The 25,187-nt window shown below is 41.8% G+C and overlaps 1 protein-coding gene across 5 annotated transcripts in view; it reads right to left on the bottom strand.

Moving 5' to 3' along the window:
- The window catches only part of fhip1aa (FHF complex subunit HOOK interacting protein 1Aa), a 163,230-nt gene that overhangs the window by 91,729 nt on the left and 46,314 nt on the right, over positions 1-25,187 (bottom strand). For all 5 annotated transcript variants that reach the window (XM_072256061.1, XM_072256057.1, XM_072256059.1 and 2 more), the window contains exons 2-3: positions 11,688-11,918; positions 7,503-8,126 (exon numbers count right to left, since the gene is read on the bottom strand). In XM_072256061.1, the coding sequence (XP_072112162.1) occupies positions 7,503-8,126; positions 11,688-11,774 (711 nt within the window). In that variant the 5' untranslated portion in view covers positions 11,775-11,918. The remainder of the gene's footprint in view (positions 1-7,502; positions 8,127-11,687; positions 11,919-25,187) is intronic.

Here is a 25,187-nt window from a genome sequence, read left to right as displayed (position 1 = left end):
ATCAGGATTGAAACCAGGAAACATGAGATAGTTAGTTGTGCCATCTGCCATGTTTTAACTTTTTCATATTTATGAAAATATCAAAATGATATTTTATCTTTGTTCTATTAAATGGAAATTATCAATATTAATCCGATGTTACAATAACTTCAAATACTTTATTTTCTTATAAAAATGTATGAAAATCTGTGTCATCTGCATTTTTGCAATATTACTTTATGACTTAGATTGTTTTACATACTGTATGTATGCAAACATTTTGAATTCATTCATATATATCTGCATTAATCAATTCAAGTGTACCACCAATTAAATACGAAATGGTTTTCAATTTGATATATATCATTCAGTCTCTGCTTCTAGCTGTTTTCATCTTTTTTTTAAATTATCCTATGACTCCACTTACCTGCAAGCTGCAAAACACTACGTAAATTTTTTTAGAGCTGACTGCCTCTGTTATGGAAAAGGATGACCTTTTGTTATTAGATCAAATGAATTGTGCAGATAAGCAACAGCCTGACTAGTGAGAAAGTGACATTCATTAGTCCTGTCATCGGCTCCAAAACCTTTCCATTATGTAATGCTCTGAACAAAGTCTAAATGAGGTATGTCATCTCAAAACCTGGCCTCAGTTTGACATTTATAGCAAGTAAACAATTTATTTTCTTTCAGTAGCAGAATTAATGCTCAATTCTAATTGTGCCTTTTAAAAAAAATATATAATTCAAGCTGAATAGTGGTCCTGGTTGAAATGAAAGTCATGCTTGGGCCTGATAATACTATTGACGCAAAAGGCTTTGTCTTTAAAACATTGAAATTTCCTCATGAATTAAACTTGATGTGCATTACTTGTGATATTCTAAATTTACATCATTTGAGGAATTTAATTACTTTTTCTTCATCATAAGACCTTCCACATCTCTTTAAGGATGTCCCAATTTGTGTTTTTTTTTAAAGTTAGTCACATGGGAAATACAGGAGCAAGGCAAGCTCCCACAAATGCCAGTATGATAATTTGATAAATCACTTTGTGATGTTAATTGAACTTTAAAAATTAAGTTATAGCAGAGGAGGCATCAGATTCTCAAGTCCATGGAAATTTTTTGGGACATAATCCCATCAGTCACATTAACCCACTTCTCCAACATAACCTTGCAAATTATCTTTCCTGAAGCATCTATCCAATTCCCCTTCCACAGCCTTGATTAACTATTTGCATCATCTTTACAGAACGTTCTGGATCATAAACATAGTCTTCCTATAAAAAGTTTCTTGCCAAGTTCTCCAGCATCTTTTGTCCAGTACTCTGAATATGCATCCCTGGGTCCTCAAAGCTTCCATTAATCGAAAAAGGGTCTGTCAATTTACCTTACCTAAACCAACTTGTACACCTTTACCAAACCTCTGACTATTTGTTCTCCAAGGAGAACATCCCCAGGTTCTTCAGACCAACTCATCTTGTAGGTGAAATCCTTTCTCCCTGTAAGGGAGATGTCAGGGGTAAGTTTTTTTTAATGGAGAGAGTGGTGAATGCGTGGAAAGGGTTGCCAGCGGTGGTGGTGGAGGTGGAAACGATAGGGTCTTTTAAGAGACTCCTGGAAGGATACATGGAGCATAGAAAAATAGAGGGCTATGGGTAAGCCTAGGTAGCTCTAAGGTAAGGACATGTTTGGCACAGATTTGTGGGCTGAAGGGCCTGTATTGTGCTGTCGGTTTCTATGTTTCTATGTAACTATGCGAGTAAATCTGCCCTGCATTGTCTCTAGCAGCTTCACAGTGCCATCCTTGCCTCTACTATCTTGCCACACTGCTGCAGGGTTTCGTCTTGGGTCCAACCATCTTCAAATACTTCATTAATTATCTTCATTCTTTTGTAAGTTCAGAAAGGAGAATACTTGATGACCATTTCACAGTATCCCATTCGAATTACAACTCCTCAGGAAATGAAATACCTGCTTGACAGCAGCTAGACTTGTACAATGCTTACATAAAAGTTGACATGGCAAAAGACCCAAGTGCTTATTGCAACCACCAATGAAAGTCTTACCCACAACCTTTGACAATCAGTAACATTACCATTGGCAAGTCCCTCACTATCATTATTCTGAACATCACAAATACTAGAAATTTTAATGCTGTAAATGCAGATCACAGTGTGGGCATTCGGCACCAGACCCTTCTCGTTCCCATCCCTATCCCATGGTAAAGACTGCTTGTCTCACTTCAAGGGACAAGTCACCAATATGGGGGAGCACTCCCCGTTTGTCTGAAGTCCAAAATGCATGAGATTCTGCACAAGATAACATTCAGGACAAGCCAAACCACTTGATTCATACTTTCTACCTCTGGTCCACCATGGCTACAATATGTAACGACAGCACTTCTCAAACAAACGTCCCACCATAAAAAGGGAAACAGCACAACTCTAAGTCATGTAACATGAAAATATATCATATTGTGGCCATGGTTATCATTCTCATTGAGTCCAAGTCCTGGAAATCCCTACAGTGGTCTACTGGAGGAGTAATTTTGCCTAATGAAGAGGAGAGATTCGGGAAGATGGCTCATCGCCACCTTCAAAGGTAATTCAGGATGCCCATTAACAGCTAGCTTTGCCAAAAAGGCCACATCTTGGGAGTTGCTCAGGGATTTTGAGCTTTGAGATCATCAAGACATGTTTGAAACAAGGACATTTTTGTCAGATGCATTATCAAGTGGTTTACACGTTAACAATGACCTTTTTTCCTCAACTATTTTAGTTCAGTTAAGCTATACAGGCAAATAAATAAAAACAACAACATTTAGCACAGACACATCAGTATGAAGCTCAAATTATATTTTTTAAATCAACCTTTCCCTGTAATGTGAGACGCAGTTACTATATAAATTAATATGTGCTTATTTTAATGTATAAAAGCCAATTCACCGATAGAATTAGCCTCAAGTACAAAACAAAAATACATTAAGATTGTTGGATAGCATGCCCTGGTGCGTTTGAGCTAATAACAACTGATAATAAGTTTTATTTAATGCATGCTTCACTGTGTAATTAGCCAAATAAATGAACATTTCCACATGTGACTATTCAAAGAGACACGCACAGAGGCAGGGTTTTGTAAAATGGGTGGAGAGTGCGTTGATACTGAAAACTTCAGAGCATAGACAATTATAAGAACAGCAGCCAATAGCTGGCAAGGGTAGGGATGTGGGTAGTGCTGAGAGAAAGAAGAGGGGACAAGGGCAGGATCGAAGGACATCTTCTCAGAGTAATGTCAGACTGGAGGACACTACTGAAGTTGAGAGAGGAGGATACATGGAAATATTTGAAAAGAATAACCTTTAAGTCAAGATGATAATAGATCAGGGCTTAATATAGATTACAAAGAACAGAATAATGGGACTTGATACAAGTTAAAATACAGGCAACAGATTTTTTGATAAACTGAAGTTTATAGAGGGATAAATAGGGTGGTCCAGCCTGGAGATGAGACAATTGAGTCTGATTGTGGCATTTCAATTGCAAACAAACTGAAAGAGGCACAAGATAGGCAATTCCCATGATGGAGAGAATAAGAAGTTTGCTGCTCAGCTCAGCAGAAAATAAGAGACAGACTTCAAATTAATGCCAATCCAGAGGCCTGTGAGGGAGATGAACTCAGTGGGTAGGGAATAGTGTCAGTGCAGGGGTTAAAGAGAGTTTAGCTTTGGTACTTCCAGTGTAAAGGGTGGGGGGGGGGCTGATTTTGATAATCCGGTACTAGACAAACTGCTTAACAACACTAATTTAGTTGCATTGAAAAAATAACTGGTGTTTACAAATCTCTGGAACCAGCTCATTTGCAAAGGTATTCTAACACACAATTGTTCTGTTAGCAACTTTATATGAATTATAATATTTAAACATATTCCAATCTGACCAATTTTGATTGCATTAATTCTACATACTCTTCTCAGTGGGGGAAAAAAGCTGTAGAAAGTTGTACCATAATAGGCACTAGCCTCCCCAGCATCCAGGACATCTTCAAAAGGCAATGCCACAAAAAGGAGCATCCATCATTAAGGACTCCCATCACCCAGGACATGCCCTCTTCTCATTGCTACCATCAGGGAGGAGGTACAGGAGCCTGAAGGCACACACTCAGTGATTCAGGAACAGCTTCTTCCCCTCTGCCATCAGATTTCATGAATCATTACATTGAATCCATAAACACTACCTCACTACTTTTTTACCCCCCCCCTTCCTCTTTTTGCACTACTTTAACTTTTTAAATTTTATATAAACACATACACACACTTACTGTGATTTAGTTTTTGTTATTAGGCATTGTAAAGTTCTGCTGCCGCAAAACAACAAATTTCACAACATACACCAGTGATATTACACCTGATTCTGATTTCTTCCCCTTTCCACCAACCAGGAGCAATTACACCTTATTAAAATAAGAGAATGCATCAGTCTCAACATAACCTCTTACTCCCAGTTTAGCACTGAGCTATAAGACCTTAAAATATGGAACAGAAATAAGTCACTAGGCCCCATCGAGTCTGCATCACCATTCAATCCCGGCTAGTTTTGTTTTTCAACCCCATTTTCCTGCCTTCTCCTCATAATCTTTAACCTTTTTAGCAATTAAGAACCAATCACTCTCTGCCTTAGATATACCTAATCACTTGGCCTCCACGGCCACCTGTGGCAGCAAATTACAGACTCACCACCTTCTAGCTGAAAAACTTCCTCCTCATCTCAGTTTTATAGGGACATTCTTTTATTCTGAAGCAGTGGCCTTGGATTCTAGACTCCCCTTTTCAGCAGACTGCAATCATCATGAGAAGTCATTCGTTGGTGAGGCTATGTGAAGCTTAAAAAGAGCTCGAGGCCTTCTGGAACTTCTTGGTGGGCTGCATTCTTAACGATCTCTCAGGCACTTGGCAGGGGCCAATAAAAAGGAGCGAGGTGTCAGCAGAGTGGCCACTGTCAGAGTGGGACAGTGTGAAGAGTAATCAGGCTTTGACTAAACAGGCTTGGGCAAGGACAGGGGCAGGTTAGAACTTAAGCTTGAGAAGTTAGAGCAGAGGTTCCCAAGCTGGGGGCCATGGAACCATTGCTTATTTGGTCCATGGCATAAGGTTGGAAACCCCCCCCCCCCCTTAGTTAGAGGTATAGCAAGTGTAGGCAGATTGGTAGTTCAGGCAGTGGAATGCTCCTCCTGACTGTTTCCCTGATGACTACATCTGCGGGAAACACATCCAACTGCAGCTCCTGACTGACAAGGTCAAGATACTGGAGCTGGAGCTGGATGTACTAAGGATCATCCAGGAGGCTGAAAACCTCATAGAGGAGACTTTACTGAGTTGATCACACCCAGGGTGCTGGATTCAGGTAGTAGATGGGTGACCACCAGGAGAAGCAAGTGGAGTAAACAGTCATGCTGGGTGAGGAAGGCAAATGTAATGTTACCATTCAAGAGGACTAGAATACAAGAGTAAGGATGTAATACTGAGGCTTTATAAGGCATTGGTCAGACCACACAGAGTATCGTCAGCAGCTCTGGGCTCCTTATCTGATAAACGATATGCTGGCATTGGAGAGAGTCTAGAGGAGGTTCACAAGAATGCTTCCAGGAATGAAAGGGTTATTGTACAAGGAGCATTTGATGGAGGAGTATCTGCATTCACAAGAGTTTAGAAGAAAGGGATTGGGGGGATTTAATTGAAAGCTATTGAATATTGAAAGGCCTAGATAGAGTGGATATGAAGAGCATGTTTCCTATAATGGGCGAGTCTAGGACCAGAGGGCACACCCTTAGAATGGAGGGATGTCGTCAAGTCACTTTTTATTGACACTTCAACCATAACTGCTGGTACAGAACAAAGTAAAAATGAGACACTGTTTTCCAGGACCATGGTGCTACATGAAACAATACAAAAACTACACTGAACTACATAAGAAAAAACACAAAAACTACACTAGACTGCAGACCTACCCAGGACTGCATAAAGTGCACAAAACAGTGCAGGCACTACAATAAATAATAATAAATAATAAACAAGACAATAGGCACAGTAGAGGGCAGTAGGTTGGTGTCAGTCCAGGCTCTGGGTATTGAGGAGTCTGATGACTTGGGAGAAGAAACTGTTACTTAGTCTGGTTGTGAGAGCCGGAATGCTTCGGTGCCTTTTTCCAGATGGCAGGAGGGAGAAGAGTTTGTATGAGGGGTGTGTGGGGTCCTTCATAATGTTGCTTGCTTTGTGGATGCAGCGTGTGGTGTAAATGTCTGTGATGGTGGGAAGAGAGACCCCAATGATCTTCTCAGCTGACCTCACTATCCGCTGCAGGGTCTTGCAATCCGAAATGGTGCAATTTCCGAACCAGGCAGTGATGTAGTTCTCAATACATCCTCTGCAGAATGTGGTGAGGAAGGGGGTTGTCCATTTAGAACTGAGACAAAGAGCAATTTCTTTAGCCAGAGGGTGATGAATCTGTGGAATTCAAAGGCCAGAGACAGCTGTGGAAGCCAAGTCATTGGGTATATTTAAAGAGGAGTTTGATAGGTTCTTGATTAGTAAGGGCATTGAAGGCAGGAGCAGACTCAATGGGCCAAATAGCCCAATTCTGCTAAGCTTTATGGTCTAATGGAAATATCTTCTCCATGCTCACTCCAATCAGGCCTTTCAGTACTCAACTGCCACAGATCAAGAAAATTTATCTGAAATCTATAATTCTGTTATTGCTAAAATAACACAACAGTGATAAAATTTTTGGAAATGGAAACAAAATAGAAAATCTGAAAAAAAAGAAATCCTCTTAAGTCACAGCCAATTTCCTGCTGGTGTGTATACCTAATTTCTGCAGCCATCCAACTCTGTAGATGCACACTGTAATCTACGCAAAACTACCACATAACTCCGCAGTGATGACGCCCAATGGATGCTCTGCACAACCAGTTTGAAACAGCTATCACTGCACAAATCCCTTCCTTCAGGAAAGCTAGAAGCAAAGATTTGGGTTGATGAGAGCATGACGGGTTGGTTCTTACCACCTCCTAGTAAAAGATATACTGGCAATGTACAATTGTCTGTGTAGCCAGCCTCATGCTACAGAAAATGAAGCACTTAAATACTAGCAGAACAAGACAGTGTAAGTCTGAAGTTCCATTATCTTAATTAAAAGCATTTTGTCTATCAAATTTGAGTCTGTCACATTTTGGCACTACTATCTCCAACAATCCTGTTCTACATGCAGAATGAATGAGGTCACAAGCAGAGTTAAAGGGAAAAAAAAATCAAGCTCTTTTGAAGGTGCAGCTATACAGCAGACAAAATTAGAGTAAGATAATTGCTTAGAACAGAAGCTTTATGAATATTGTCTACCATACTTCAGCTGTGGATGAGTGAACTGCTGTCAGCTCTTTATGAAATAACAATTGTTCAGGTTCATGAATTTCCAGTTCTCCACATCCAGAAGTGCCACAATTACCTACAGTGAACGCTTAAACGCTTACCGGACAAAAATATGTGTTTTCCACAATGTGTTTTGCCACGTCATGTTCCGAAGAGATAGACATGATAAACAGCAATGCATCTCGGGCTTGTTGGCCCACTCCTCCTTCTCGGTGAATGAAAGGTATCAGCAGGGAGAAGATGAGGAAGTTCGCCGCTCCCTGGTCTTCACTGGTATGGAAGAAGAGTTCTAGGATGGAGGGGTCCTTGGCCAGGATGGAACAGAGCTGGTTAAGCAGTAAGACCAGTTCAGTCTCCACAAAAGAAGTGGTAGTCCCGGAGCAAGCACTTAGCATCATCATTAAAGGCTTCAGGATTGGCTTGTGGTGCAGTAGCGGCTGGTGACATTGGGTGACCAACATCTCGTACATCTTTATTTGCTCAACTTTCATTTCATCTGTGAACTCCCTGCGAAGGCTCCACAAGAAAAGTTTCTCCATGACATTTTCTGTAACTACAAACTCCAGGATGGGACCCATGGCTGCATCTTCAGCTTGTTCCTCAATCAGCAGAAAGATCATGTGTTCAACATAATTCTGGACAGCACTTGCTTCGTCAGGAGGAATAACCCCATGTCTTGCGTTAGAGTTCTTCAGTGGGTCGTGCCTTTCTATTATTTTTATCACCTGAACAGGGAAAGGTTTGTTTTAGTCAAATTTAACAGAAAGTTTTTCTTAGGATGTTTAAGAACTAAATTGTGGCTAAATTAGCAGCAGGATGCTCCAAATAGCCTTAGTATCCCTGGAACGAAAAGAAAATCAACAATGTGACTACTTCTAGTTGCTATCCATTGACCTCCTTTGGAAAGTAGACCCAAGTGACCATCAGATGACAATCAGGTTAAATTAACAGTAACACACCCAAAATGCTGGAGGAAATCTGCAGGTCAGGCAGCATCTATGAAAATGACTAAACAGTCGACGTTTTGGGCCGAGACCCTCTTCAGCAGGACACTTCTCTCCTATCAGATTCCTCCTTCTCCAGCTCTCTATCTCTATCTATTAGCTTCTCGTTTCCTCCTTGCCCCCCCCAAACATGGCTTCACCCATTACCTTCTAGTTTGTACTCCTTTCCTTCCCTTCCCCCCACCTTCTTATTCTGGCTTCTTCCCCCTTCCTTTCCAGTCCTGGTGAAGGGTCTTGGTCCAAAACATTGACTGCTTATTCATTTCCACAGATGCTGCCTGGCCTGCTGAGTTCCTCCAGCAATTTGTGTGTATGTTCCTTTGGTCTTGTCTTGTGTCTATAGGTTAAATTAATTATTGTACACTCCTAATGAAAATACACAGAAAGCAGCGCTCCTACATCACCCCAATATCCATTCTTTCTTTCTTTCAACCACAGGTCACAAATGCACGGGATAGTAAGCAGAAAGCCTGCCTTTCATTTTCACCCACTGTCTTTCACGCAGTGCAGAATAGGCTCTTCTGGCCCTTTGAGCTGTGCCGCCCAGCAATCCCCCGGTGTAATCCTAGCCTAATCATGGGCCAACTTACAATGACCAATCAAACCTACCGACCGGTATGTCCGTGGACTGTGGGAGGAAACATACACAGTCACAGGGAGAACATACAAAACTCCTTACAGACGGCACCGGACTTGAACCCGGGTCGCTGGTACTGTAAAATGTTGTCCGAGCCACTACACTACCATGCTGCCCTTAATTTATGGCAATACTGCAATTGGATCTGGAGTGTTAACTGACTACAAAATTTTCCTAGTGTAGATCAATCGCAAAAAGAATCAAATATAGTTGATTGGCTTAAATTGCAGGAGTCAGTCTAATTGCTTCCTACTTAATGCATCTTTAGATAACCAATGATTCACCAGGACACCCACCTAGATTAATTCATTTGTTTTGACACACTGGTTCGAGATGAGTGAAGGAAAGAGGTGGGCCATAATGTATGTATTACTAAGTAATTATTGCTTACTGAATTGAGAATTACTGCCATTTACGTTGGTGGAAATACTACCCTCTCCACTGCCATGCCTGCTTTGAAAACAGTAATGGATTGAAATGGATTAATCATCAGAGTAAAATTGATTCATAAGGAGGGTCATGACTGCATTAATATAAGGAATTTGAATCAAAAGAGTTATCAGTGCATTACATTAAGCAAATCATTTTCAAGGAGGTATAAACTACTTTTTTTAAATGATTAAAGAAATAACAGCCCAGCTTAATGAAGATGGATTTGGTGTTTATCAATAGATGCTGGGAATGTTTTCCTGTGGGATGGAATTTCCATAATACCGCTTCAAGTGTATTAAAGATCTATGTTCTTTCCCGCTTTTCGAATGAGGACCTTCAACACTTTCCTTTGTACCAAATGAGTACTTGCAGCAAAAACTGAAAATGCTGGAAACATTCAGCAGATCAAGCAGCATACAAACCAAAAAAAAATCTATAGTTTGTGTGTGGAGCTGCTGTGAAAAGGGAACTGGAGATAGTTTACACAGATGTTGTTGAACTTATAAAGTATTTTTGCATTTTCTGAACTCATTTTGAAAGATGTCTTAAAATTCAGAAACAAGTAATATCACAGCTAGAATAGTTATAAACAATTTGACAGCCCACACCTTACTATTTTTTAACCATATTTTTGGAGCCAGAACAAGCCCAGACCAACAATCTAGAGACAGGTTCATCTGGTCCAACAGGCTCCCATTCAGAACTATTGTGATAAGCAATATATTCAGAACTAACAATTGTTTTAACAAAAAATGTAGTTAATTTCATTAAATGCAATAAAAACAAAGAAAAGCACACTTTGGGAGATGGTAACTGAACCACAAGAAATATTTGTAAAATTAACACTCATCATTTAAGTGCAGAGTGAAATATTTCAAAAATTGATTTATTTATTTAGAAACCCAGCTCGGAATAGGTCCTCGTGGCCCAACGAGACGCACCACCCAGCAACCCAACTATTTTGCCTCAAAGGACAATATACAGTGACCAATTAACCTACTAACTGATACGTCGTTGGACTGTGGGAGGAAACCAGAACACCCAGAGGAAACTCACGTACTTATGGGAAGAACGTACAAACTTCTGCCAGACAGCACTGGAATTGAGATCCGAACTCCGATGCCCCAAGCTGTAAAGGCTTCGCGCTAACTGCTACACTACCATGCTGCCCCCATGGGACACTTCAGGGCATGGCTGAGCACGTACTAAAAGGGTGATTACAAAAATCTCATTAACATAGCACATTAATGTCAATTGTTCTGGGTTTGGTGAACTGAGTTAACTTTTAAATGAGTGATTACTGTAGGGAATGTCAAGACACACCAGCAGGTACAGTGGTGAATTTCTATATAAACTATAGAAAGATATCCACAGGCTTGTCAAATTCAATATCAAATTAATTCTGTCTTTGACTGTGAGCCCCTCTGTTTCTTAAGAGATTGTTCACTAAGTTAGTATTGGCATCAGAAAGCCACTGAATGAATTGGCCCCCCTGTCAATGCCTTGATATTTCAGAGGAAGTGATGTGAAGAAAATGGAACATAGGAAAATAAACCCCACAACAATTCACTTCCAGAACAAAAATGCCTTGCACTAATGTACAATAACTTCTTTAAAAAGTTCCAAGTTGCTATATTGTGGCAATATTCAACAAAATTTGACACAAGAGACACTTAAGGAAATATTAGGCCAAGTGACCAAAAGTTCGATCAAAGAGAAAAATATTATCAAGTACTTTCGGATAGGAAAAAGAGGTGGAACTTCCGGAGAGAATTTTGGTGCTTGGGACCTCGGCACTTGAATGCACAGATGCCAGTCGTGAAATAGTTAAATTTGGGAATGAACGACATACCAGTTGAACACAGGAACCTCAGAGGCCAAAAGGCTGCAAGAATTAGGAGATAAAAGGAAAGATGATTTGAAAGCAAAGGTGAGAATTTAAAAATCCATGTGCTGTTTAATCAGGACCCACTGTAGATCAGCAACTACAATGGGAACTGGGAGATGGGGGTAAGTTAGACCACCCGCAGCAAAGTTTCGGATGTTGTCAACTTCTGTTAAGTGTTGTGGACACAGATGAGGAAAGGTAAAAGGGAGAAAGTAATGCCTGAAACCAGCTCTGAAGGCTGCTTCTACCACCTTCCCAGGATCCACAAGCAGTTCTGTTCTTGCTCCAATTAGATAGAAGAAATATCAGCTTTATAGAAACTCACCTGAGCCCAATGATTTTTAAACACAATGGTGCACGTTTCCGAGTCCACTCCTGAGAGACTCGGGGCCTGTTGAATCTCCTTGCTCATGGCAACTGAAGCCAAATTCTTCAGCAGATCGTTTTAAACCATGCCGGAAAAATGCCAGCAGAACATATGTCGCCTTTTTCTGCTATCCAGCACTTCCAACAAACATGCTGAACCAATTCTGTCCAGTTCAAAATTTGTAATGACCTGAGGAAGAATAAATATATGAACACATAAATGCGTGTCAGCCAGTCCAATTACTAAACAAAAATGCAACTCGTCGTTTTAGATTTCTTCACAAATTGATTTTCTAAGCCCTTTAAAATATTCTGCTTTATAAATTTTTCACAATTAATTGCAGTAAAAGTTTGCAGAGTGACAATGATTCATACTAAAGAGAATATTTTTTTCCCTCAACTTTTAGTGGGTAATTTCTGATGTCCAACAATTGTTAACAAGGTGAGAGTAGATATCACAGAACAATTTTATAATCATTTAGCATAAGTACTAGAAAGTAATTAAATATTTTTATATACTTTTAATTACCCATTCACTGACAGAAAATGGTAACAACCAACTCTTGTACTATTTGCTAGTTCCGATTTATTTTGGGGGGTACATCATCTGCTTTCAGACCTCTGGCAAAGCAACTAAACAAGTAACAAATTCACCAGGTTACATAGGGGTGTTGAAATTTGCTTTAGAGCAGATTCTCGCTGTTTTGACAAAGTGAGGCTTCCACTTGCCCAGCTGGGCTGATGTCAGACATTCAGCACATGAGGTTACAAATCCAGTTCATTCCATTTCTGCTGCTGTCTGTACATAGAAACATAGAAAATAGGTGCAGGAGTAGGCCATTCGGCCCTTCGAGCCTGCACCGCCATTTATTATGATCATGGCTGATCATCCAACTCAGAACCCTGCACCAGCCTTCCCTCTCTTTTCTTGTCAGCCATGGGTGCACTACCTTTCTTGATTTACTCTTTTGCCAAACTGGGATGAACAACTGTTGTAGTTCATCCATGCAATCTTTAAATGCTTGCCATTGCATATCCACCGTCAATCCTTTAAGTGTCATTTGCCAGTCTATCTCAGCTAATTCACGTCTCATACCTTCAAAGTTACCCCTCTTTAAGTTCAGAACCCTTGTTTCTGAATTAACTATGTCACTCTCCATCTTAATGAAGAATTCCACCATATTATGGTCACTCTTACCCAAGGGGCCTCTCACGACAAGATTGCTAATTAACCCTTCCTACATCATAGAACCAATGGCTCGGAGACAAGAGATTTAACAATTTACCCACTAAATGGGCAAGCTTAAGACAGGTGAGAAGTTAATTTAGAGATTTTCAAACATAGCTCAAATTATTGCTGATTTTAACCGAGGTGAGATAGAAGACCATAAAGCCATAAGATATAGCAGAATTAGGGTATTTGGCCCGTTGATTCTGGGCTGATCCATTTTCCCTCTCTTGCCTTCTCCCTGTGTCACTTCATGCCCTGACTAATCAAGAACTTATCAACCTCTACCTTAAATATACCCAATGAACATGAGTAACAGTCTATTTTCAGGAGAGAGAAGAATTACTCCTGCCTCAATATCAACCATCTTAAGAGTCAAAGGGAATAACAACGAGGTACTAAGTATCATTGGATTAAGGGGCATGGCAGCACTGTTTCTGGCCATATGAAACATCTTCCACTTTCCCAAAGTTCCAAACTTTGCCACGAACAACTCATGTAAATGGAAGCTTTCATTCTTTTGCATTTGAATACGATCCAAATCCATGACGTCTTTGTAGGATCAAAAGTGATTTTCAAAGTCAAATTCCAGTTTATTGCATATGCACTGGTGCAGTGAAAAACTTACTTGCAACTGCATCAAAGGCATGCATGCACTGAGGAGCATTCCAAAGAAAATCATGAATTAAACATGATTATACACAAATTTTTCAAGAAAGAATACAATTAGAACAAAAAAAAATCCGTTAAGGACAAAGTGATCAAAGCAAGTCATAGCATTGCTGAACTGCAATGATTACAGTTATGCTGATTGATTCAAGAACCAAATGGTTAAAGTATCTATCCTTGAACCTTCAAGGCTTCTACGTTTCAAAGGTCCAAAGGTCAAATTTAATGTCAGAGAAATGTATACAATATACATCTTGAAATGCTCCCTGCCTAATTGTAGTTGTGAGAAACTGGGAAGACCCAGAAGGTGGGGATCTCTGATGATGAATGTTGTCTTCTCAAGGCAGCACCTCCTGGAACTACTACCAATGGTGGGGAGGGTTGTGCCCATGGCATTTTGGGCTTCCTTCCACTCCTCCCCAATCTCACTGGACTACTACTGATTCTCTAACATCTACCACCAGCTCCTGGCCTCCATTAATCCCCAGGTCTCTGAGTTCACCCACCAGATCACCATTCTTTCTGGATCCAAATCGATTCAAGCCAATCTCTCATCAGATGCCTGATCTGTCAAGAAAATGGTCTTCAAGCCACTGAGCTCTATGACCCTCACCACTGTTGTTCTAATAAACTTCACATCTCTGCTCCTCCAAGCCCATCACCTCCCCTACTCTCCCTGTGCTATCCAAATGAATCAACTGATCTATCCCCTGATCCCACCAAGCCCTCTGTCACTCTCTACACCCATGCAAATTACATCCTTGCTAATCCTCACCCTCAACCTCTCCAGCTCCCTGTAAATATCCCCCAAAGACTTTTCAATCCTTCCAATCACCTCCTCACGCACTTTCTAGCTCTCGACTTGATGGTTAGTTGGTGGCAACACCTCTGACTTACCATCACAACCCATCCAAATCCAATCTCAGCATCTCCACTGAGTTACTCCCAGCTACGTCTACATCCCCAGCAGAAACCCACCCTCTCTCTCCCTTGTGGAACACGATCCAGAAACAGTAATTAAATCCACTCACTGAATTTACAGAAAGTGAGCAAATTTTGGCTGTGACAATCCAGTCCCTCGGACATCATCAGCATGTCTTTTCCAACAACGTTCAGAGAATTGCACTTCAGAGCAACTCATCTTTACCATTTAAAAAAATCTGATAGCTGCATTTCCTCCACTTCCCTCCAGGAGCTGGAAGTCTGGTATCATAAGACAGTCTGCCAATCACAATTTCCGGAATTCAACACATTAAAGCTGCCTTTCTGGTCTGCTACAACAACTATTTAGCTGATTCCGTCCTTCAGGACGGAGTGAAGAATCTCATACAAATATCTAATCAGATCCAAGGAAAACAGGGGAAAAAGAATCTGGAGGTCAAGGACACAGTCCCCCATGTGGAATGGGCAGCAGTTCCAGTCAACTGTTTCAAAACCATCTAAATGCGGTTTTGGACACAGCAGGCAAGAATTACTAACATTCTCAGCTTTAAGTTTACCGTCTGTTGTCCTCCCTGATGCATACAACCACCTCAGAGAGGCACAGCGCCAAATCTATTCCAATACTCACAGCCTTGTCATTATAGAATCCAGTGAGGGAAATTAACAGCTGGTGGGTGAATATCCAAACCTCCCCTGATGGCTTATGAATTTCTCCAAGCCTGAAAATCTGGACACTGAACCCAAATTCACACTGACGTATGCAGAGCTAGCTAAAGTTAGCCAGCTGAGTGGTTGATCTGGCACGAGTTGGTAAATGAAGATATTCCACTGGAATCTCAGTCAATGATCATGCTTCCCATCAATATTCACCACATTACTGTAGGAAAAGAATACATACCAGGTCTCAGCATGAAATGAAATAATAAAAAAACTAATCAATCAACTGGTAAACATTCTGGGGAGTTACATAGCCATGAAATGTGCAATACAAATGTAATCCTCTTTTCTTTCTAACCTCCTTTGATCTAAATCAGGGGTCCCCAACCTTTTTCGTACTGCGGACCGGTTTCATATTGGCAATATTCTTGCGGACCGGCCAACCGGTGGTAGGGTTGCCAACATACAAGAGTAGTATACAAATACGTTGGGTTTACCCCGAGAAAGACTACAATGCGGGCACCAGTGCGCATGCGTTTACGTGTCGACTTCTTAAAAATTGTTTTTGCCGATTCTGTTGGCGGTGGCGGCGGCGGGGGCAGGGGGGGGGTGCATGTTAATCACGACCGGAATATAGGTGATAAGTGGCTAATACACTCAATTTCGTTTCTAAAAGGGTTTATCTAACGAATTTAATATTAAACACAGCGCATATTTTCCTCGCATGAATATAGTGATAAGTCAATTATCAGGGGAGGACGAGGAGCTTGAAGTGTTGAACAAACTTCCAGTAGAAGTGGTAGAGGCAGGTTCCATATTATCATTTAAAGAAAAATTGGATGGGTATATGGACAGGAAAGGAATGGAGGGTTATGGGCTGAGTGCAGGTCGGTGGGACTAGGTGAGGGTAGCGTTCGGCACGGACTAGAAGGGGCGAGATGGCCTATTTCCGTGCTGTAATTGTTACATGGTTATATAAGTCACTTATAATAGCATCATAACATTTTAAGTAACGTTTGGATATTAAACACACAGCACATATTTTCCCCGTATGAACATATAAAATCATTGCAACACACCAATATCATTGAATCAGTGGGAGCCCTGGGCTTGTTTCCCTGCAACAAGACGGTCCTATCGAGGGGTGATGGCAGACAGCGATACTCGAAGGAGGTTCCTTATGTCCAGTCTATTCCGCAGTTTAGTTTTCGTTGCATTCATTGCAGAGATATGTTGGAAATGGAAGCAATGTTTTCAGTGCTTTCCTGACTATCTCAGGATATTTAGCCTTGACTTTGATCTGGAACGCCAGCAGAGATGTTATGTCAAACATACTTTTCATTTGCAAGCTCGAGGAGTTGAACTCCTTCCCGTGCTGACATGGATGACACACGGGTAATGACCTCGCGTGCATTCAAGCTCAACAGTGCGTGACAGGGAATGAAGTGCAGCTGACTCCTATCGCCAAATCATATCGTTTCCTCGCGGCCTAGTAGCGCATGCTCTGCGGCCCGGTGGTTGGGGACCGCTGCCATAGGACACTCAAAGCTGCTACGCAGGTTGATTCTGTGGTTAAGAAGGCATATGGTGCATTGACCCTCATCAATCGTGGGATTGAGTTTAAGAGCCGAGAGGTAATGTTGCAGCTACAGGAAGTCATTCCTGCCTGTGGCCATCAAACTTTACAACTCCTCCCTTGGAGGGTCAGACACCCTGTGCCGATAGCCTGGTCCTGGACTTATTTCATAATTTCCTGGCATAATTTACATATTACTATTTAACTATTTATGGTTCTATTACTATTTATTATTTATGGTGCAACTGTAACGAAAACCAGTTTCCTCCCTGGGATCAATAAAGTATGACTATGACTATATAGGACCCTGATCAAACGCCACTTGGAATACTGTGCTCTATTCTGGTCACCTCACTACAGGAAGGGTATGGAAGCCACAGAAAGGGTGCAGAGGAGACTTACAAGGATTTTGCCTGGTTTGGGGAGCATGCCTATGAAAATAGGTTGAGTGAACTCAGCCTTTTCTCCTTGGAGTGACGGAGAATGAGAGGTAACCTGATAGAGGTGTACAAGATAATGAGAGGCATTAATCGTGTGGATAATGAGAGACTTTTCCCCAGGGCTGAAATGGCTATCATGAGAGGGCATAGTTTTAAGGTGCTTGGAAGTAGGTACAGAGGAGATGTCAGGGGTAAATTTTTTTACGCAGAGAGTGGTGAGTGCATCCAATGGGCTGCCGGCGGAGGTGGAGGGGGAAACGATAGGGTTTTTTAAGATTCTCCTGGATGGCTACATGGAGCTTAGAAAAATAGAGAGCTATGGGTAAAGCCTAGGTAGTTCTAAGGTAAGGACATGTTCGGCACAGCTTTGTGGGCCGAAGGGCCTGTATTGTGCTGTAGGTTTTCTATGTTTCTACATTTATTCCTTATTTCACATTTAGAGCAGTGGAGATACCAGACAGGGTACTGGAATGCTCTTCTTGTGGGATGTGGGAAGGTAGGGAGATATCCAGTGTCGCAGATGACTACACCTGCAAGAAGTGCATCCGGCTGTAGCTGGAACCGGATGAACTCCAGGTCATTCGGGAGGCTGAGGTAGTTACACCCAAGGTGCAGGACACAGGTAACTAGGTGACTGTTGGGAGCGGGGGAGAAGGGGATAGACGGCCAGTGGAGAGTACTCCTATGGCCTTTCCCACTTTGGATTCAGTTGGGGGGTGGGGGGGAACGAGCTAGCAGAGGAAAGCCACAGTGGTCAAGTCTCCAGTACTGAGTCCGGCTCTGTGGCTCAGAAGAGACGAGCTGTAGTGATAGGGGATTCATTGGTTTGGGAAACAAAAAAGGAGTCTCTGCGGATGAGAACAAGATTCCTGGATGCCAGGGTCAGGGGCATCTCGAATCTCAGATTGCCAATGAGGTGGCGATGTTATTTCCAATCTGCACACAGATTGTGGTCTTCCAGTTAGGAGCTCAAGGATCCATTTGCCTAGGGAGGTAAACAAGCCCAGGTTCTGGAGCCTTTCAGTCAGGACTGCAGAAATGATGGTGTTAAACTTTGAGCTGTAGTCAATAAACAGCATCCTGACATAGGTATTTGTATAATCATCTTTTCAACCTCTCAAACTACTCAGGTTGGAGGAGCAACACCTCGTATTCTGTCTGGTAGCCTCCAACCTGACGGTATGAACAATGATTTCTCTAACTTCTGGTAATTTCTCCTCTCTCTCGCTTCTCTCTTTATCCATTCTCCATTCTGGCTCCCCTTCTTCTTCTCCTCACCTGCCCTACAACACCCTCTGATGCCACTCCTCCTTCCATTTCTCCCATGGTCCATTCTCCTATCAAATTCCTTCTTTTGCAGCCCTTTTTACCTCTTCCCCCCATCACCCTCCAGCTTCTCACTTCATCCTCACCCACCCACCCCCTCTTCCCCCTTACTAAGTTTCACCTATTACTTGCCAGCTGGTACTGTCCCCCCCCCCACACACACACTTTTTTTATTCTGCCTTCTCCTCCTGTTCTTTTCAGTCCAAAACGTCAGTTGCTTACTCCCCTCTCCAGACCTGCTGTGTTCCTCCACCAATTTGTGTGTTGATTTTTTTCAACTAAAATAGTTTTACAAGGAACTCAGTGGGAGAGCGTGGAACAGGCAGCTGAATCTTTAGCAATTACTTTACACCATCCCTCAGATGTTGTGGCAAGTAACAATCCTGTGACAATCATCAAACACCACAAAAACTGGGACTTTGACCAACAAAACCAAAGAAAAAATTAAGTTGACTCTCAACCAATCTTCAGCCACATTGAAGGAAAAATTGATGCCTCTGAAGGGATAGTAATTTTACATCTTTTTATTCCATCTCCCGTAGGTTGATTTGGACACAAGAATGTGAGGATCTCCATGTTGTGCTTGTTCGTTACATGAGGAGTACTAATCTACCCTGTTTCTAAGTTTCATGTTAACAAAATGATGATGACAGAAAAAAGAGCTCCTCTGATGTCAATATTACACTTGAAGCTCTGCAAAAAAAGTTACAAAGCTGTAAAGTTAAAAAAAACATAAAACTCAGTATTAACAGTGGTAATGGAAATGCCAAGCCTTTTAGTGCCGTGAAATTTCAGATAATCAATTTATTCCAAACCAGTCTGCTTTAATAGTATAGAGAGCTTCAAATGAACTGTGCCTGACACAGGGAAGTAGGTACACAAATTCATCATGAATTTTGCAATAGCATAAGGGAATAAGGAAGGGAGATGATGAAATTATACTTGTTAAACTTTGATTGGTTAAGGCAAAATGAGTAGATGATAGTCCATCCTCTGCAATATACACAGCAACAAGAGTATAACTTTTTACCCTAAATATAGAACTGCAGGCTTCCAGGAACTCAAGACACCTTTATCCAAAGAGAATTGCTCAGATCCCTTGAGCAAAAGCATTTAACAGCTAACGACTATCAGTTTCATAGAAATTAACACCAGACCCTCCCAAATGTTTCTTTAACATTGGTATCAGATGAGCTAAATTAGAATCAAAGCTTCATATTTCACCAAATTTTCCCCACAGTGAATTGAGATGGAAATAATCTACTATCAGTCATCACACAAAGTCAAAGGGGAACAGAGTTACTTTTGCTTACTTTTGACAGCAAAATCATTAGTGCTGCCATTGTGAAGAGTTCACCAGAAACCAGGCCCCATATGAACAAGGCAGCCAACTACTGACAGTCACTGTTGCGGCTGAGACATTGAGCCACACAGATGCGGCAGCTGGGAGATATGAAAGAACACAGCAACTCTTCAGGAAAGAATCTCATTTTTTGCTCCTCCTATACGTTTTATACTTTTTAACTGCAAAGGCAACAATAAACAATTGACTACAGTTTCAATTGCAATAATTATCTACCCAACTTTAACATTTTGAATGCAAACAAGTAATTTTGCGGAACTGGATATTTACAATGCCAGCACATCTTAACTAGCACAATCCTGTTTGAATATTCAAATACTTGTGGCCAGTTCAAAAGTTTCTGAGCACAAAGACCAGAACACACAGGATCAGAATCAGGCTTAATATCACCGGTATACGTCGGGAAAGTTGTTGTTTCACTTCTTTAGTTACAGTGTTGAGAAACAGTTCCTGGAATATGCAACGAGCCAAAATATCAAGTGACAAAACAGACCTATGCTGAATTGTGCATTAAGTGGCAGAGGTGTGCTATTAACAACGTGTTAGTACAGGAGGTGGCCACTTACTGCCTTCCCTGATCTCATCCTGAAGTTTTCAAAGGCAACCAATCAACATGAACATTCATTGACCGTCTTCCCCTTCATACTTTCAATGGTACAGAATCAGAACATCCAATGATTTTATAAACCTACTGTCTCTCGCAGCTATCTTGACTATACTTCTTACCACCTATTACCTGTAAAAATACCATTCCCCTTTCTTGGTTCTTTTGTCCCTGCCTTCATCTTCCACGGGATCAAGTGTGATATGGCAATGGAACTCAGTCGACCACTAGAAAATGAAGAGAACTCGCAGAGCAATGCAGACTCCCTGCTGTAACTTTGTTTACACACTCTGACACTTCGCTCCCTTTTTCCAATCTCCCTGGAGACAGAGCATCCACTGACATCTTTTACAAACTAAGTTCAAAGTCCTTATTATCAGAGTACATATGCATCACGATAATCAGCCCCAAGATTCATTTTCCTGCAGGCATGTTCTATCAATCCAGAATAGATTAATGACCATAGTACAATCAATGAAAGACCGACCAACTTGGATGATCAACCAGTGTGCAAAAGACAACAAACTGTTCATATACAAAAAATAAGAAATAATAATAGTAAATAAATAAGCAAAACATTGGCGAACGTGAGATGAAGAGAATCCATTGGTTGTGGGAACATAGGGGCAAGTGAAGTTATCTCTTTTGAACATAAAACATAGAATAGTACAGCACAGTACAGGCCCTTCGGCCCACAATGTTGTGTGAACCCTCAAACCCTGCCTCCCATATAAGCCCCCACCTTAAATCCCTCCATATGCCTGTCTAGTAGTCTCTTTTGGTTCAATAACCTGATGGCTGCAGGATAATAACCGTTCCTGAACTTAGTGGTCTGCGCCCCAAGGCTCCTGGACCTCCTTCCTGATGGCAACATGTCCTGGATGACGGGGGTCCCTGTTGATGGATGCTGCCTGCCTGCCACATTGTTTCTGGTAGACGCGTTCAATAGTTGGGAGGGCTTTACCCATGATGGACTGGGCCGTATCCACTTCTTTTCCTCGGGGTTTTCCTTTCAAGTGTTTCTATGCAGACTGATGCAGCCAATCAACATACTCTCCACCACACATCTGTGGAAGTTAATCAAAGTTTTAGACGTCATGCCGAATCTTCATAAACTCCAAAGGAAGTAGAATTGCCGCCATGCCTTCTTCGTAATTGCATTTACGTGCTGCACCCAGGACAGGTCGTCTGAAATTATAACGCCAAAGAATTTAAAGCTGCTGACCCTCTCCGCCTCTGGTCCTCCGCCAAGGACTCATGAACCACTGGTTTTCTCCTCCTGAAGTCAATAATCAGCTCTTTGGTCTTGCTGACATTGAGTAAGAGGTTGTTGTTATTGCACCACTTAGATTTTCAGTCTCCCTCCTGCATGCTGATTCATCACCACCTTTGATTGGCCTACAAATCAAAGGTGGTGCCATCAGCAAACTTGAATTTGGCATTGGAGCTGTGCTTAGTCACACAGTCACAAGTATAAACAAGAGAAAATCTGTAGATGCTGAAAATCCAAGCAACACACACAAAATGCTGGAGGAACTCAGCAGGCCAGGCAGCATCTACGGAAAAGAGTACAGTTGACATTTCAGACCGAAACCCTTTAATAGGACTTATATTTAATAAGTATCAAGTGAGTAGATCAACACTTGAGATCCAACTGTGTTGATGGAGATCAAGGAGATGTTGTGGCTAATCCAAACTGACTACGGACTGTAAATACAGAACTTATTTACTCTCACAGCTATCTTGATTATGCCTCTTCTCACCATTACCTGTAAAAATGCCATCCCCTTCATTCAGTTCCTCCATCTCTGCCGCATCTGTTCTCAGGGTGAGATTTACATTTTAGAACATCTGAAATGTCCTCCTTTTCCAAAGAACGTGGTTTCCCTTCCTCCACCATTAATGCTGCCCTCACCCGCATCTCCTCCATTTTCGGACATCTGCTCTCATCCCCATCTTCCTGCCCCCTTAACAGGGATAGAGTTCCTCTTGCCCCTCTTGCCCTTACCTACCACCCATGAGTCTCCACACCCAATACTTCATTCTTGGCAACTTTCACCATCTTCAACCTACAACCAAACGCATCCTCACCTCTCCTCCTCCTCACTTTCCACAAGGATCACTCTCTCCACGATTCCCTTGTCCATTGTTCCTCCCCATTAATTTCCCTCCTGGCACATCTCTGCTGGTGGCCGAAGTGCTACTCTTGCCCATTCACCCCCCCCACCATTAAAAACCCAAAACAGTCCTTCCATTCACCCCCCCACCATTAAAAACCCAAAACAGTCCTTCCATTCACCCCCCCACCATTAAAAACCCAAAACAGTCCTTCCATTCACCCCCCCACCATTAAAAACCCAAAACAGTCCTTCCATTCACCCCCCCCACCATTAAAAACCCAAAACAGTCCTTCCAAGTGAGGCAACACTTCACCTACAAGACTGTTGGGGTTGCCTCCTCTACATCAGTGAGACCCGACGTAGACTGGGAGACTGATTCGTTGAGTACATTCGCTCCGTCTGCATCAAACAGGATTTCCTCAGCAGCCAACTATTTTAATTCCAACCCTCATTCCCATTCTAATGTGTCAGTCCACGGCTTCCTCTACTGCCACTCTGCAGCCACTCTCAGGGTGAAGGAGTAACTCCCCCCCATATTCTGTCTGCATAGCCTCCAACCTGATGGCATGAATATCGATTTCTCTAGCTTCTGGTAATTCCCTCTTCTTCCATTCCAGTCCAAAACGTCGACCGGTTATTCCTTTCCATAGGAGCAGTCTGACCCACTGAGTTCCTCCAACATTTTTGTGTGCTGCTGTTGATTGGTTTCAATAGCTTTGAAGTATTAGTTGGTTAAATTGTGAACAGGTCTCATTTGCCAAAGACCGGTTCTATTTTCAATTAATTCATTAAGTCTTAATGAGGGACTCCAGCCAAAACGTCAACTGTTTATTCCTCTCCGTAGATGCTGTTTAACCTGCTGAGTTCCTCCAGCATTTTGTGCATGTTATTCTAGATTTCCAGCATCTACAGAATCTCTCGCGGTTCTCATTTCAATTAATTTCTGTTATCCACAATTTCATTACTGCAGAAAAATGCCTAACAGCTACTGTACCTCATTCTGTGGTAAGGATCACCGTTGAGCCTGCTGTCTCAGTTGCACTCCAGCCTCCAGCTGTGACAGGGGAAGGAGGAAAAACTATTGGGAATTGGGAAGAAACCAAGTAAGGTTGCCAGCTGACCAGAGCAGATCTAGAAAGAGCACCTGATTCCACTGCAGAGGCAGCATTAATACTGCCCTCCATTTTCAGAAACAATTAGTAGGGACTCAGTTCACGCTGTCATGTCTAGTTTCCACAAATTAATGCAATAAAGATTGCATTGAACTGCACATAAGCATCAAATGTTGAGTTAAACTCACTATTAATTCAGATATGACGCTGGACAGCAGAGCCAAGTTGAGCGACTAGGGCCTGCAGTGGTGCAAAGGCTTGCATACAGGCCGACTTGTTGCTGCAGCACAATACTGCACAACAGAATCAAAGGGATACTGGCACTTAGTAAGTCTCGGAAAGGGAATAAAACTGGTGGGACTGATTTAGGTTGAGAGTACAGGGCACAGACTATGCAAAGGTGGGCAAAACCCTAACTTTCACTTCCAGGCTCAAAGGGTGGCACACAGTGAAGATGACCGATGCTGTTCAGGACCCTGTGCAAAGCCCTAGTGGTCACTATTGTCAGAGGAATACTCCTGCTCCACCCCATGAGCAGTTCACAACGCAGCATGCCTGGGCCTCTGTATCCCCATTGCCCTTCCTCATAGCTTAATCTAGTAGGAAAGCCACCACAGCTCCCTTAGACAGACAATCTTCAACACGTGGTAACATCGTCATCTGGACACTTGTGGAAGGTTCCTCCTGCCCAGACAATAATGCTGAAAAAGAAGAAAGATAAACTCTTTTATTCTCAAACAACTTAAGAGCCTGGTATGGTGGTAGAGGAAAATACATTAGAAGCTTTTAAGAGACATTTGAATAGGCCCATGGATGTGAGGAAGATGGAGGAATATGGACATTGTGTAGGTAGGAGGGATTAGTGTTTGGGTGTTTTAGATTTGCTTTTTAGCTGGGTCGGCACAACATTGTGGGCCGAACGGCCCATTTCTGTGCTGTACTCTTCTGTATTCTATGTTCCAACAAAATCAGTGGAGTCTCTCCCACCTGGTTTCAACTACTGTACAAGATTAATATTTCTTTCTGACCCAGATTCCTTAAACAGCCAAATTCTGACAGTTTTAGTGGTAATCCGGAAACACAGCAGACAATACAACTAAATGAAATAAAGAGCGATGATATTTTAAAACAGGAACACTTTAAATGTAGAACAAAATATATATTTGTAAAAGATATTAAAGACAATTCATTGAAATCAACCTAAAATCTGAAGATGTTTCTATCAGCCCTGCTCACTACGTGGATACTATACAGATAAAACACTTCATCCTATTGCTGTTTTTAATTCTCTCTGACGTGTCTTCACTAAGTTTTCCAATTTCTCAATGGTTGAAGCTTTCACAGAACAACGCTGTGTAGTAATAACAATCAAGCTCACTCTGAAAATCCCTGAATTTGACTGGGAGCTTCTATATTAATTCC

This window comes from Mobula birostris, chromosome 4 (assembly GCF_030028105.1).
Source record: "Mobula birostris isolate sMobBir1 chromosome 4, sMobBir1.hap1, whole genome shotgun sequence".
NCBI lineage: Eukaryota > Metazoa > Chordata > Chondrichthyes > Myliobatiformes > Myliobatidae > Mobula > Mobula birostris.
Note: the sequence above shows the minus strand (reverse complement) of the source record. Positions and strands in the feature narration are given on the sequence as shown.